Source organism: Pleurodeles waltl, chromosome 12 (genome assembly GCF_031143425.1).
Source record: "Pleurodeles waltl isolate 20211129_DDA chromosome 12, aPleWal1.hap1.20221129, whole genome shotgun sequence".
Lineage (NCBI taxonomy): Eukaryota > Metazoa > Chordata > Amphibia > Caudata > Salamandridae > Pleurodeles > Pleurodeles waltl.
In genome coordinates this window covers 698,907,906-698,921,524 of record NC_090451.1, presented here as the reverse complement: position 1 = coordinate 698,921,524, position 13,619 = coordinate 698,907,906, and the positions used below count along the sequence as shown (strand labels likewise).

At 46.9% G+C, this 13,619-nt stretch overlaps 1 protein-coding gene across 1 annotated transcript in view; it reads right to left on the bottom strand.

Moving 5' to 3' along the window:
* Positions 1 to 13,619, bottom strand: part of ACTL6B (actin like 6B) — a 111,023-nt gene that overhangs the window by 53,838 nt on the left and 43,566 nt on the right. Inside the window, exons 3-4 of the mRNA XM_069215623.1 lie at positions 4,566 to 4,731; positions 465 to 565 (exon numbers count right to left, since the gene is read on the bottom strand). Of these exons, the coding sequence (XP_069071724.1) occupies positions 465 to 565; positions 4,566 to 4,731 (267 nt within the window). The remainder of the gene's footprint in view (positions 1 to 464; positions 566 to 4,565; positions 4,732 to 13,619) is intronic.

Genomic DNA, 13,619 nt, shown 5'->3' with positions numbered 1-13,619 from the left:
TACTCTGAAATGGCCCCTTTTTGTTCAACTGGGCACCTTTTTAAACGCTAATTTCTCAAAAACTACTGGGTAGATTTACACCAAACCAAGCAAAGGCACTTCTTTGAATAAGGTTTTACCTTCATGCCAATTCCATTATGCTGTTTTTTAACATACAGCAAAGAATCCTAAATGAGCTGAAATGGGAGATGGCAGTTTTAGACCCACCCAACCTTTGTCTTGGCATCTGTTTGATGGAAATGTAAAATGCTTGCCATGAAGAACCAAAAGTGGATTTACTTTCGAAAGTTTTGTGCAGATTTGCCAAATATCACCAAAGGTATTAACATTACACAGTAACACTGGTGCCCATTCACTATTAGGCAGTAAGCACTGTTTGCCTAATAACAGTATACTCTCTTCCAAAACAAGAAATTATTTTATGTTTAAGTGATAATTCATAGTATGATGAAAGAGTGACTTACCGGAGCTTCAGACATCAACACAGGGTGCAGATTGGGTTCAGATTTGACATGCTTGTTGTACGTGTGATCCAAAATGGCCTGAAAACAGTCCCAATCTTCAACTGCGCGGAAGTAAAAGAGAAGGGAAAAAGAGGGCGATGAGGAGAAAGTACACACCAAAGGAGGTAAAAGTGCAAAACAAAAGAAAAATAAGTGAGGGGTACAATGCATCAAGTCGTAAATCAACTACAGGCAGCTGGGGTCATTGTGCAAAAAATCACAAATAGGCTGTAGTCAACAGAACAACTCAACAATCACAAAATAAATGTTAAGAGAAAAAAAAGTAGTTAAAAAAGGAGGAATTGAGTAAAAGGATGGAAAATAAAATAAACAAGAAAAAGAAATGAATATTCAGAAAAAGAATGTAAAGGAGTAGATAGAAAAAATAAAAAATTGAAAGAAAACAGAAGAAGATGGTGACCAAAAGGAAACTAAGTGCATGGAAATATGCATTGAAAAATTAAGTAATGAAGAACACTGCATAATCTTATGACATTAGACAAAACAATTCTCCCCATGATTTCAATCCATCAACACATGATGATCACCCCAGGGAAAATTCCAGCTCTGAGACGAGAAGTGACGCACCGGGGAAAGAAAGACCGCTTTGTGCTTTGCACACATTCACACAAAACGCTGGCCTGGGCAGGGAAAATACTTTGTAATAACATCAAATTACAGCACCCCGGGCTGGAGGGTGCAGCAGTGCCCACTGGGCACGAGCGGTCTTAAGAGTGCCACAGTTCTACTCTCGGGCCCTTCATCCAGACTTACGGAGTCGCGCAATTCTCTCTCTTTCCTATTCCTTCTCGTTATCCCTCTCGCTTCTTCTTTTCGCCCTCTCATATTCCTTCCCTCTTTTTTCTCTCTCAGGTCTTCTCTATTTCCCTTTCATATTCTCTTGTTTTTAACTCTTTCTCATGTTCACTCTATTTCTGTTTCAGATCTTCTCTCTGTCCTTTCCCCTTTTTATGGAGATTGTGAAGGGGATGGAAGGGCTTACTCAAGTTTAGAACCATAGTGCCAGCCTAAGAATGGTCCAGATTTTGCAATAACTCTTTGTTGGTACAAAATGTTGCCACCAATATTCTAGCAAAGTCTTTTGATGAGGCTCATGCCATGACAGCACCGTAATATTGCCACCTGTCTATAGTCCTTGGCGTTCAGGTGCAAGACGCGACGACAAGGGTGGCTCTACTGAACATCCTAGGATCCATGTATCGGGTCACGTGCCAGGATTTGCCGTTTAAGGCATGACACCAACTGCAGCTGTCAGAATTCTGCTTTTGTGTTTTGCATCTTTGCTGGCATATGGTATCACACAATGTTCTGACGTGGTATTAAGACAGGCATTTCAGTGCTATAGAAAGTAATCAGTCACATGGACATGTCCACGACACCACACTTTAGGAGACCTGCACTCCTCGGGCCTCTCCCTTGAGGCCACGAGAGAGATCTTCAACATCCCATTGGATGGGACGGAGTGGTCTGCAGCCTCTACAGAGAAGACAAGAAGTGTCTTCAACATCCCATTGGATGGGACGGAGTGGTCTGCAGCCTCTACAGAGAAGACAAGAAGTGTCTTCAACATCCCATTGGATGGGACGGAGCTGTCAGCAGCCTCTACAGAGAAGACAAGAAGTGTCTTCAACATCCCATTGGATGGGACGGAGCGGTCTGCAGCCTCTACAGAGAAGATAAGAAGTGTCTTCAACATCCCATTGGATGGGACGGAGCTGTCAGCAGCCTCTACAGAGAAGACAAGAAGTGTCTTCAACATCCCATTGGATGGGACGGAGCTGTCAGCAGCCTCTACAGAGAAGACAAGAAGTGTCTTCAACATCCCATTGGATGGGACGGAGCGGTCTGCAGCCTCTACAGAGAAGACAAGAAATGTCTTCAACATCCCATTGGATGGGACGGAGCGGTCTGCAGCATCTACAGACCAGGAGCTTCCAAGGTGCCGCATCAGGGCATGGAGAGATCTTTGGTAATGATTGCACCCTTCGCTGCCTTTAAAAGCTCTACCTTATCTTATTGTGTTTGAGTTTAACATGGTGAGATGCTTTGTCTCTGCCCTATCTGCTGAAAGCAAATTAAAAAATAGTTACTTGTCAGTTCTAAGGGCCACTCGTTTACCGGGGAGGTCCCTTGTTTCGGATCAAACCCTGGTCCCTGTGAACTCAGAAGTCATAACTCGCCCCATGCTCTGAACAGATGTCTATCTCCATGTAAAGGAAGAGAGATTTGGAATGGTTGTCCTTGGAGAACTACTGACTAGCTGAAACACCTCTTCTCACAGTGGAGCTCGAGGTTTCCATTAAGAAAGTCTCCTCGAGCATGGTGTCTGTCAGACAGTTCCAGGCCTGCGGAGGACCGTATCACAAACACAAAATGTCCTTGACACTCCTGATGGGCAGAAAATCCTATTCTCTAGCAGATGTCTTTTCTCTACTCACATATGTGTAGAAGGCCCAATGACGCCACGTTCACCTCATCCTTTGCAGAGGTCTCCTTTACCAGCAGAGTGGTGAGTTACTCCAGGGGGCTCCCTTGTCCACTTGAAAATCAAGCAACCAACCTCTGCTCCTCTCACAGTGTCCCATTAGTAGTTTAGGGTCATCTAACCGAAGCGGGGTCAGTTCCAAGCCTAAGGGCTCACATGCTTCATCGGTGCCTCCAAAGACGCTGGACCAGTAGACCATCGCTTAAGATGATGTGTTTTGCGTTGTTTTTTGTCTCAGAGTTTGCATGAAGATTGAGGAATGTATTTTTTACTAGTTAATTATAGGTTTCTTTAAACCACATAAACAAAGCATACCAATAGGTATTAACTGACTATTACTGAGTTATTAAAATGAAGGGAACATCTGCACAAGCAACAATTAAAACAATTCCAAAGTTCACATAAATCATGTACTGCTTTCTTCTCATTCACATTCAACAGTAATTCAGCATCACTGTCCAAAGCAGGGTTTGATGACGATTTGCAGAAGGAAAGCCAAATAGCAGCCACATACTCATCAATGGGACAACCTATGCTGTAGGAGTCCTTATAACAGGTAGTGATGGATGGCCCTAATGCAAAGTATTAAATTCGGACACCCGCCACAGCTAGCGCAGTCTTTTCTTGTATGCGCAACCATAGCTCACCAACCCACACACTCCAGGTACTCGTAAATATTTACTTTATCCAGTTTACCTTGCTTCTATTCACAAAAAGCGAACCGCTCTCCATAGTGCTAGGATAATTTTTAAGCCTATGCACTAAACTTCCTTCAGTCTGCTTTCAATTACCGGATTCTTAAACAACAAAACATCTTGGCTTTATTCTGGTGGTGGTCATTGTTTATTTACAGTCCTTCTTCTTCACCAGAACACATCCCTATCATATTCTTAAGTATTAATGTTCATAATTTCTCACCACCATCATCCATGTGCCCTTATACATGTACCATGAGAAATATGTGCTAATAGTATGAGAAAACCAAAATATATAGCAATTAAAAAGAGCACTAGATTGCCCATGAATGACATTTCTTCCCTTTAAAAGCTAATTCAAAGCATTTTTATTTGCCCCAATATTACTGTTTGAGAGTTTTATCCATAATGTCCTTCTGAAGGCAAGGAACTAGAAGCCTCTCTTCTTAAGTGACGTGACCACCGTCTCACAGTTGGAACCCTTTATAAATGTCAAATTGTGGGTCAGATTAATTCTAGCATTTCACCCATCACCTTTTAGTTTTTCTCAAGATAACCTTTAAGGAGTATCTATAAAATATTACTATTATGAAACGCTAAGCTATACTTCAAAAAGGAGTACCACCCAATTTACGTGGAAAAAGTTTATTTTGATTAAGGCCATTCTAAATCAATGGTGTATTATCTGGATGCCAAAATAAACAGACTGGGGCTGCTGCCATGGAATCTAGAGCCATGTTATGGACCAATGGCTCTCGAAGGTCCTCCCTCTCTCATATCTTACAGGTATAAAGAATTCTCCTTCCCCAAGCCTCCAATCAAGAAATAAGCCCTCCCCCTCCGTCCGCGCCAGAATCTTACTCATGCCGTTCTTGAGGGGCGAGATGACCTCCGTACCCTCCCGCGGCACGTGCAGAGAGTTGGTGTCGATGTAGTAAACCTTGCCAACCTTCTTCTCCTTCTCGCCGTCGATGTCCATAGCAGAGTCATCATGCGCAAGGAGGCCGACCGTGGTGGGGAAGTCTGCCTAAAAGAGTCAAGACATCACCAGTTAACTCAACCGGGAAAGTCCATCTGCCGCATAATCTGCAGATTTCAACAAAAAAACATTTTGTTGCAGGCTCAAACAGTTCAAAAGTTACTAAAAATGCAGCGACATGTTGCTGTGCCGTGGAAGGTCATTTTCAAAGTTGGACTGATCACCTTTCTCTTGCTTATTGCTATATTCTATTGTTAAACTGGTATTAATGAGGCACATCCAATGCCCAGGCAATGTTACCAAGTTTAAAAATGATGAAATTCTGAAGTAATACTATTACAAAATATGAAGCATAATGCTGCATAATTTGGTTGTTTTTGTTGTATTATTTACTCAACCCTGGCTGCAGCTTTTTTAAGGTGGTCCAGCACAAATACCCCTTTTCAGTTACAAAATTGTGTTTTTCTGAAGTTACAGTTTACTTTAGCAATGTAAAGTAAGGTAATGTAGATGTGGGGTGTGTGCATGTGAGTGATGCTGAGGGAAGGTGCCTGGTGGGTCGTGGAAGTGAAGCCGGTGATTGAGGATAGCGGGTCCCATGTTGCGTAGTGACTCGAATGCGTGTGTGAGAAGTTTGAACTGGTGGCGCTTCTCGATGGGGAGCCAGTGTACCTCTCTGAGGAGGGCCTGCATGTTGGCACGTCTGCTATCCAGTGGGATCCACTTGAAGATTTTACGTAACATGCGGAGGATGTGGAAGCATGAGGAGGTGACAGCGTTGAACTGGGACTAGTTTTTACAGGTGTGCAGTTTTGCCTGCATCAAGGCAGACCCTAGACCGGGCAATCTGCATCGTCAGCACAACTTCCTTCCCAATATTCCTTCCATAAGTCTCTAATAGAGTTGCATTTATGGCAAGAGTGATGGAGCAGACAGAGAATGTCACAGTGGCTAACATTATCCTAACTTCAAAACTTATCTCTAACCTCTAAATCCACTATGCTCACCCTAATAAAAGAATATCTAACAACTGTACACTTGATATCCCTGATTGTAACCCCAACTAGCATCCTAACTATAATCACCCGTTAATTAAAAGTAAGTGAAGATGTAGCCTGAAAACTCAAAACCTATCTCTTACCCAGTGCCCTTGACCTTAGCTCCAACCACAATGCTAATCCCACCCTTTCAGAGACTAACCCTAACCACTTAACCCCAAAACAAAAAGGCTATCTCCTGACACTTTTTCCTCAACTCCTAAAACCAACCCCGAACCAAAACTACCCAACTTAGAAATCGACCAACGCTGAACCAAAACTACCCAACTCAGAAATAGACCAACCCCAAACCAAAACTACCCAACTTAGAAATCGAACAACGTTGAACCAAAACTACCCAACTCAGAAATCGACCAAACCCAAACCAAAACTACCCAACTTAGAAATTGACCAACGCCGAACCAAAACTACTCTACTTAGAAATTTGAAAACCCAAACACTAATCCTAATTAACCTAAACTCTAATTCTTTCCATGTGTATCTAACTCTGTTGGCAACAAAAAAAAAATGCTACAGTAACCCTAAACCACTAGCTCTAAACCCAATCCCTAACCCATACGCTTATGACTTAACTATCCACAATCACTAACTGTATAACACTAACCATTCACTCCTAACCGTAAGTGCATAACCACTCATAGATCTAGATGTTGGTGGCTGGGCCAATGACACCCTGGGCACTTCTCTGCTATGCATCTGGAGTTATAATTGGGCGTTCATCAACACAACACTCAACTGAGGGAAAACCGAGAGAGCTGCATCAAAAACGACAGGAAATAAAGTTCCACATGTAAAAAAGGTTTTAGCGGTTTCAAGTCAGTAACCTATTACTGAATTTTGCGAGTCGGTTATAGGAAGGGGCATGTTAAGGGCGTCCCTCCCTAATAGCGAGTTGCACTAGTATGTAGGAAGGTTTTGCGACCGGAATGTGGTCACAAAAAATTTGCAGTTTATCGCCCACTTCAAGCTGGTGGTAACCCAGTCGCAAATGGGAAGGGGTCCTCAAGGGACTTATTCCTCTTTGTAAATGTGGGTGCAAACATTTCTTAAGAGCAGGTAGTGGTCCCAGGGATCACTGCTTACTCTCAAAAAATGAACAAAAAACTTTTCTTTTTTTTTTTGTAATGCATCCCTTTTCCCTCTAAGCAAAACGAGCTGCATTACCAAAAAAAATTTGCTTGATTGAAAAAGCAATCAGAGACATGGTGGCCTGCTGATCCCAGCAGAAAATAAAGACTGCCAAAAAAGCATAAAAACATCCATCCAAAAACATTGACCAGCACCCTATTTTAAACCAAGCCCTTGCCCCACCAAACATGCTAGGACTTGAGATAGAGCAGAGGTGGCAACCAGAGATTGGAATTGCATTTTTTCGAGTTGTCCATAGTTTAAAGTTTCTGGATCTTATTTCTTTTCGCAACTGTCATTTCAGTGTGTTTATTTTTAAAGTTTATAATTTGTTACCCCCCTAAACACACATGGCACAGCTGAGAACTGGAGAAATACATATGTTTGATTTCATTACAACCCTGGCGGTAAATTCCACTTTCCGCCGTGCTGAAGGCCACCAACATACTGCTGCGGCCGCGGAATTCCGCTACAGGTATTACGACAGACACCCACACAAGTCCGCCACACCAAAGGTCAGTGATAAACTGGCGATACCAAAACCTACACCGTCACACCAACAAGAATACGCCCACACTATCACGACCCACGAATAAATGCTGCGGTCTTACAACCGCGGTAATCCACTAGCGATACACACCGCCGCGCTCAAAATACACACACATTTACAAAACACAACCACATTCGACAATTACAAATATGCACACCTGATACACATACACACACCACACCCACACACTCACAACACTATAAAACACACACCCACATTACCCACAAACCCTTACAACCACATTTTTTTGAAAAAGCTGAGAGAGAGAGAATAGCAAACACAACACCAGCACCAGCAGGCACACAACACCATCACTCATACAACATCCACACACCTCAAACAACACACACCAACACAACACATCACACAGCACAATAAACAGCACCTCATACATCACCAACACAACATCATGGCACCTCAAAGACACCACAGGTTTTCAGAGGAGGAGCTCAGGGTCATGGTGGAGAAAATCATCAGAGTAGAGCCACAGCTTTTCGGATCACAGGTGCAGCACACCTCCATTGCTAGGAAGACGGAGCTATGGCGGAGAATCGTTGACAGGGTCAACACAGTGGGACAGCATCCAAGAACACGGGATGACATCAGGAAGAGGTGGAACGACCTACGGGGGAAGGTGGGTTCAGTGGTATCCAGACACCAGATTGCTGTACAGAGGACTGGCAGTGGACCCCCACCTCCTCCCCCACAACTAACAACATGGGAGGAGCAAGTCTTGGCAATACTGCATGGTGAGGGCCTAGCTGGAGTAGCAGGAGGACTGGAATCTGGTAAGTCATATCTTATTTACCAAATCCCCCCACCCCACCTGCATGCCATCACATACCCCCACCCTCACCCTCACCCCCATCACTCCAAAACCTCACATATGCCCCACTATCACAACCCACATATCCCAATACCAAGGCCCTGCATGCAACACCTATGCATGGACCCCATCAACAAAGCAAGTCCAGTACAGATACCCACACAGACCCCAAACCAACTATCACAAAAGGGCAAACACAATAATGCAAGCACAGGAGTGGAGGGTACCTCACCCAATGCACAAGATGGCACACACAGATACTAAAACTATGCATTTACACCCCAACAGGACCCATACCCAACTTCACGGGACAGGAGGTGCCAGACATATCCAGTCCCCCACAGAAGAGGCCTACAGTGATGACAGCAGCTCTGCACGCCTGGATGAAGATGACCAGCCCGGCCCATCAGGGACCTCTGGACAGTCGGTTCCCCTGCCACTGTCACAAGCCACCACAGACCCTCCCCCCTCAGGAAACACCACCACAGCCCCCACCCAGCGGGCCCATGCCACTGTCCCCAGGACACGTCAATCAGCTGTGTGTCCACCACTACGGGGACCCCAGGTAAACCCACCAACCCAAGACAATCAGGGACCTGGGGTCAGTGGTAGTGGGCACACGGTTCAAGGGACAGAGGCACAGGATACCAGGGAAGCTAGGAGGACTGCTGTGCGACAGGGGGAGGACAGGCCCAAGGAACCGACACTCCACAAGGCACTCTCCAATATCATGGGAGCATACCACCACTCCCAGGAGACCATGGGCACGGTACTGGCCAAGTTTCAGGAGACTCAGCGGCTGCAGGAGGAACACTACCTTAGGATCAGGGAGGACTTAAAGTCCATTAACACCACCCTGGTCATCATTGCAGGGGTGCTGGCAGACTTTGTCAACACCATGAGGGACACAGTGGTGCACAAACGGGCCCCTGACACTAACCTGGACGATGAACAGCCCTCCACCTCCGCCGGTGCTAGTGGACAGGAGGCACCGCCACAGGACCAACAGGCCACCAGCACCCCACCCCCTCCAGAAGGAGAACCACCCTGCAAATGGTCCCTGAGATCCAGGAACAAGACAGAGAACATTGCCAAGACCCCCACCAGGAAATAAGACCCTCCTGAATGTCACCCTTCTGTCCCACTTTGTCATCCTGTCCACCTTAAACTGTTATTGCTCCCCTTCCTATGCCCCATTGGACAATGCACCTGTGAGACCAAGAGACTGGACTCTACCATGGACATTCCTCCACTATCACCCCAGCCCATTTCACACACCCTCCACTTATTAGCACAGAAATAAACACCCTTGAATCACAAATCAATCTGGAGTCAGTTTGTGCTTTCACAAATGTGTAATTGCAACCTCTCTGAAATATAGGATTGTCAATGTACTTGTTCCCATACCAATGTTACCCAGTTGTTGGCCAGCAGTAAACATAGCAGAAGGCAAAAAGTGGGACCCAGATCTGTGAAATGGAAAGCCAAAGTGACAAGTCAGGGTCAATACACAGAGGCAAAAAGGCAGATTTATGCTAGGTCCTACAATAGTATGAGATGCGGGAAGCAGTGCCATCCTCTGTGTCTCACCGGAAGTATTGCATGATGATGTTGTTACGGTTGTCTACATCTTCTTCTTCTGCCTCCTCTTCTTCACTGTCCACAGGCTCCACAGCTGCCACAAGACCACCATCAGGCCCGTCCTCCTGCAGAAAAGGCACCTGGTGTCGCAAAGCCAGGTTGTGCAACATACAGCAGGCCACGATGATCTGGCACACCTTCTTCGGTGAGTAGTATAGGGATCCACCTGTCAGATGGAGGCACTGCAATCTGGCCTTCAGGAGGCCGAGGGTGCGCTCGATTATCCTCCTAGTTCACCCATGTGCCTCATTGTAGCGTTCCTCTGCCCTTGTCCTTGGATTCCTCACCGGGGTCAGTAGACATGACAGATTGGGGTAACCAGAGTCACCTGCAAATATCGAGGGACAACTGTTACACATCCTCCAAACATTACGGACTCTCCCATACCCAGACAGAAAATTAAACTGTGTGGGGACCTTGGGCTCACCTATTAGCCACACATGGTGCCTCTGGAGTTGCCCCATCATATAAGGGATGCTGCTATTCCTCAAAATGTAAGCGTCATGCACAGAGCCTGGATACTTGGCATTAACATGGGAGATGTACTGGTCTGCCAAACACACCATCTGCACAATGAGGTAACTGCGCTGGCGTTGTGCAGCGTCGCGGTATGTGGTCGAAGCCCTATGGGTTCCAGGAGCCAATGACGATGTACGCCCGCGGTGATGGTACTCACCGCTGCGGACGTGACTGCCATTTTCTATCTGTTCCCTCACTTGATACCTGACCTTCAACAGGAGAGGACCTACACTGCAAGTGCTGCTGTGGACTGCGTCTGGAAGCGACAATGGCTACAGTGTCTGGGGAAAGGGCCCCTGCCTTCACTGCGGAGGAGTTGGAGAAACTGGTGGATGAGGTCCTCCCCAGTACACGCAACTCTACGGTCCTCCAGACAAACAGATGAGTAAACTGTGTGCATGGTGGATGGCACATGATTGTATGGAGTGTCGTGGATGGAAGAGACGGGGGGGACAGGCCAGCATGTGAGGATGGTATGTGTATGTTTCTCTGGGCCAGGGTGGAGGTTTGCGGCCAATGTGTGAGAAGAAATGTACGAGGGAGTAACATACATTTTTACCTCACTATTCCTCTAGATCAGCGCCCACCAGAAGAAGGGTATTTGGGCGTGCCATCGCCAAGGTAATGCGGACCCTGGGGGTCTACCATAGACAGAGCACCCACTGCCGGAAAAGATGAGAGGATCTGCGCCGCTGGAGCAAGAAGACGGCGGAGGCCCAGCTGGGGATGGCCTCTCATCGTAAAAGAGGTGCCCGTCGCACCATGACCCCCATGATGTACCAGATCCTGGCGGTGGCATATCCTGAGTTGGATGGGCGCTTGAGGGCATCACAGCAGCCACAAGGGGGTGAGTACACTCTCATTCAGCTGACTCTGCACGCTTGACAAGGTGTCTGGATGGGGGAGGTGGGCTGTGGGTTCCCCTAGGCCAGGGCAGACGCACAAAGGTAGATCCATTGATTTGTAGCCTCATTCCCAGTCCAACCCCAAAGGTGGTATTTGCCCTATACACCTAGTCAGGCTCCTATGGGTTCCAGCTGTGCATGAAATGGGTCTAGACAGAGTCCCCCATGGGCATGTGCTTTTCCCCTGCCCTGTTAGTGCATGGCTTAGTGCATAGGGCTGCTCCCTGTGTGTTGTGTCCGCCAACGGAAGTGGTGTTGCAGGCACTGCCCATGTGTCTCCTCTGTCTTTCCCACCCTTTTTGTTTTGTCACCCTGTCCTTGTGTGCATTAGCATCATCTGGCGGAGGAGCAGTGGCACCGGAGCAGGAGGGAGCTGCACCCCACATGGCCCTGGAGGGTGAAGTAACAGAGTCCGAAGGCACCAGTGGGAAGGAGGGCGAGGGGAGCTCCACGATGGGGACAGGAGAAGACACCAGCGACAGTGACTCCTCCTCTGATGGGAGCTCCCTTGCGGTGGTGGGCACCTCAGTGCCCACCGCATCAACAGGTACACCCGCCACCCCCCCCATACCAGCAGCGCCCTCCCAGCAGCCCCTCTTCGAGTTTCCCGTGCCCGCTCACCCAGGATGGTGGGCATCTCCTTCACCCCAGGCAACTCAGGCCCTGCCCCAGTCAGCCCTGCTGCCCTCAGCTGAATGGATGGGGTGAACGAGCGGGTGACTTTTTTGCGTGCCCAGCTGGCCCGCTAGCTGCCCCCGTGACTGGAGGCTTCATGCAGACTGCAGACAGACTGGGTATTGGCACTGGAGCGATGGAGGTTGGCTGACGCATGGTGCAGCTGACCCGGCGTGGAAAGGAGAAGCGCTGCACACCTACCTTGGCGGGAGATGTGAAGGAATTCCCCTGGTGAGATTGTGAAAAGCCTTAACAAAATTCTTGAAAACTTTGTCAGTCACCGTTACAGCCTCACAGCTTTACAGACTGTTGTAAGCAGAGCAAAGACTGCTGATTTTCCTGTTGCTGGGGGTCACAGAAATCGTATCTCTTCACAGAGGAATTTTGTGGTAGTCAGTATTCACATATTCCCTCAGCAGGTGTAGACTGAGTAGCTGATGGGTCCATAATCCCCCAGAGCCCCGAGAGACACGGTAGTGCGTGCCACAGATATAGGACCATTAGGCATGCTGAAGGACCAGCTTAAAGGACCGGTTTTGTCACTGTGTGGCCCGGGCAGCAAAAATTGGGCTGATTATACGTTCCACCCATTTATAACAACCCATAGCAAATGGAACTTTATATGCCAATTAGACTTCCCTTTTAATCCCGAGAGCTAATAGCCCCACAAGAGCTGAGTTTGTCCCTGAGTGTATTTTTTCATGGTACTTGGAACCTGTATAAAGCTGGGTAAACGGAAGGTAGTAACTTCACAGGACAGCTCTAGAACTAACAATTCACTAGATGGTTTTTTTACAAAGGGCTGTTGGAGCCACAGAAAGGAGACTGAATCTGCTGAACGCCTTCTATCTATCACAGCTTCCTCTGGCACCTCCTCCCCGCCACCCCAGTTACTGCCGACATCTCAATTAGCCCTAAAAGTTAATCAACAGAGAGTCACGTGAGAGGGTTGTCTGGGGATATCGGACACCTGCCTAATTGATCTATCTAGGGCAGAACTTCCACCGGTTCCACTGGGCACTCTGACTTGTGTGTCAGACTCAGAGATCCCAGCAATAAAAGGGAAAAGAAAGTGAGGCGACAATTCCCTAAAGAATAAGCGTGCACGCACTGTGGGTCCCAATAGCTCTAGAATTGAAAGTGGAGTGATTGAGAGGCTTCAGGAGGTTCCTGCTGACTTAATCACTTTAGTAACAGAGCACATAATGGAAGAGTTAACCAAATGAGTGTGTTCCATAGAGAACCGCCTAACAGCCATTGAAGAGAAATTGGGGGGAAGGGGGTCCCAATTATGTAAGTCTAATGATTTATTGTGTAAAATCTCCTCCCTTCAATCTCAACCCCAGAGCAACTCTCCATTGTTTGGGCTACAAGATGGTGCTCCACTGTGCCAAGAGAAACCCCAGTGCATTTAGAAGTATGTCACAATCAGGATCACAAAAGTACCTCTCCTGGATTGTCCATGAGAAAGGGCTTGGCCGGATGCCAGCCCATATGTGGCAGTGATTACTAATGTACCAAGGTTACAGCTAAATAGCACAGAGACATATATAGAACTGAAAAACAAAGTCATCCAATGTGTTGGAAATGGCCCTTTTTGCAGGGTTATCCCCAAACTTTTTGCCTTTTTCCTC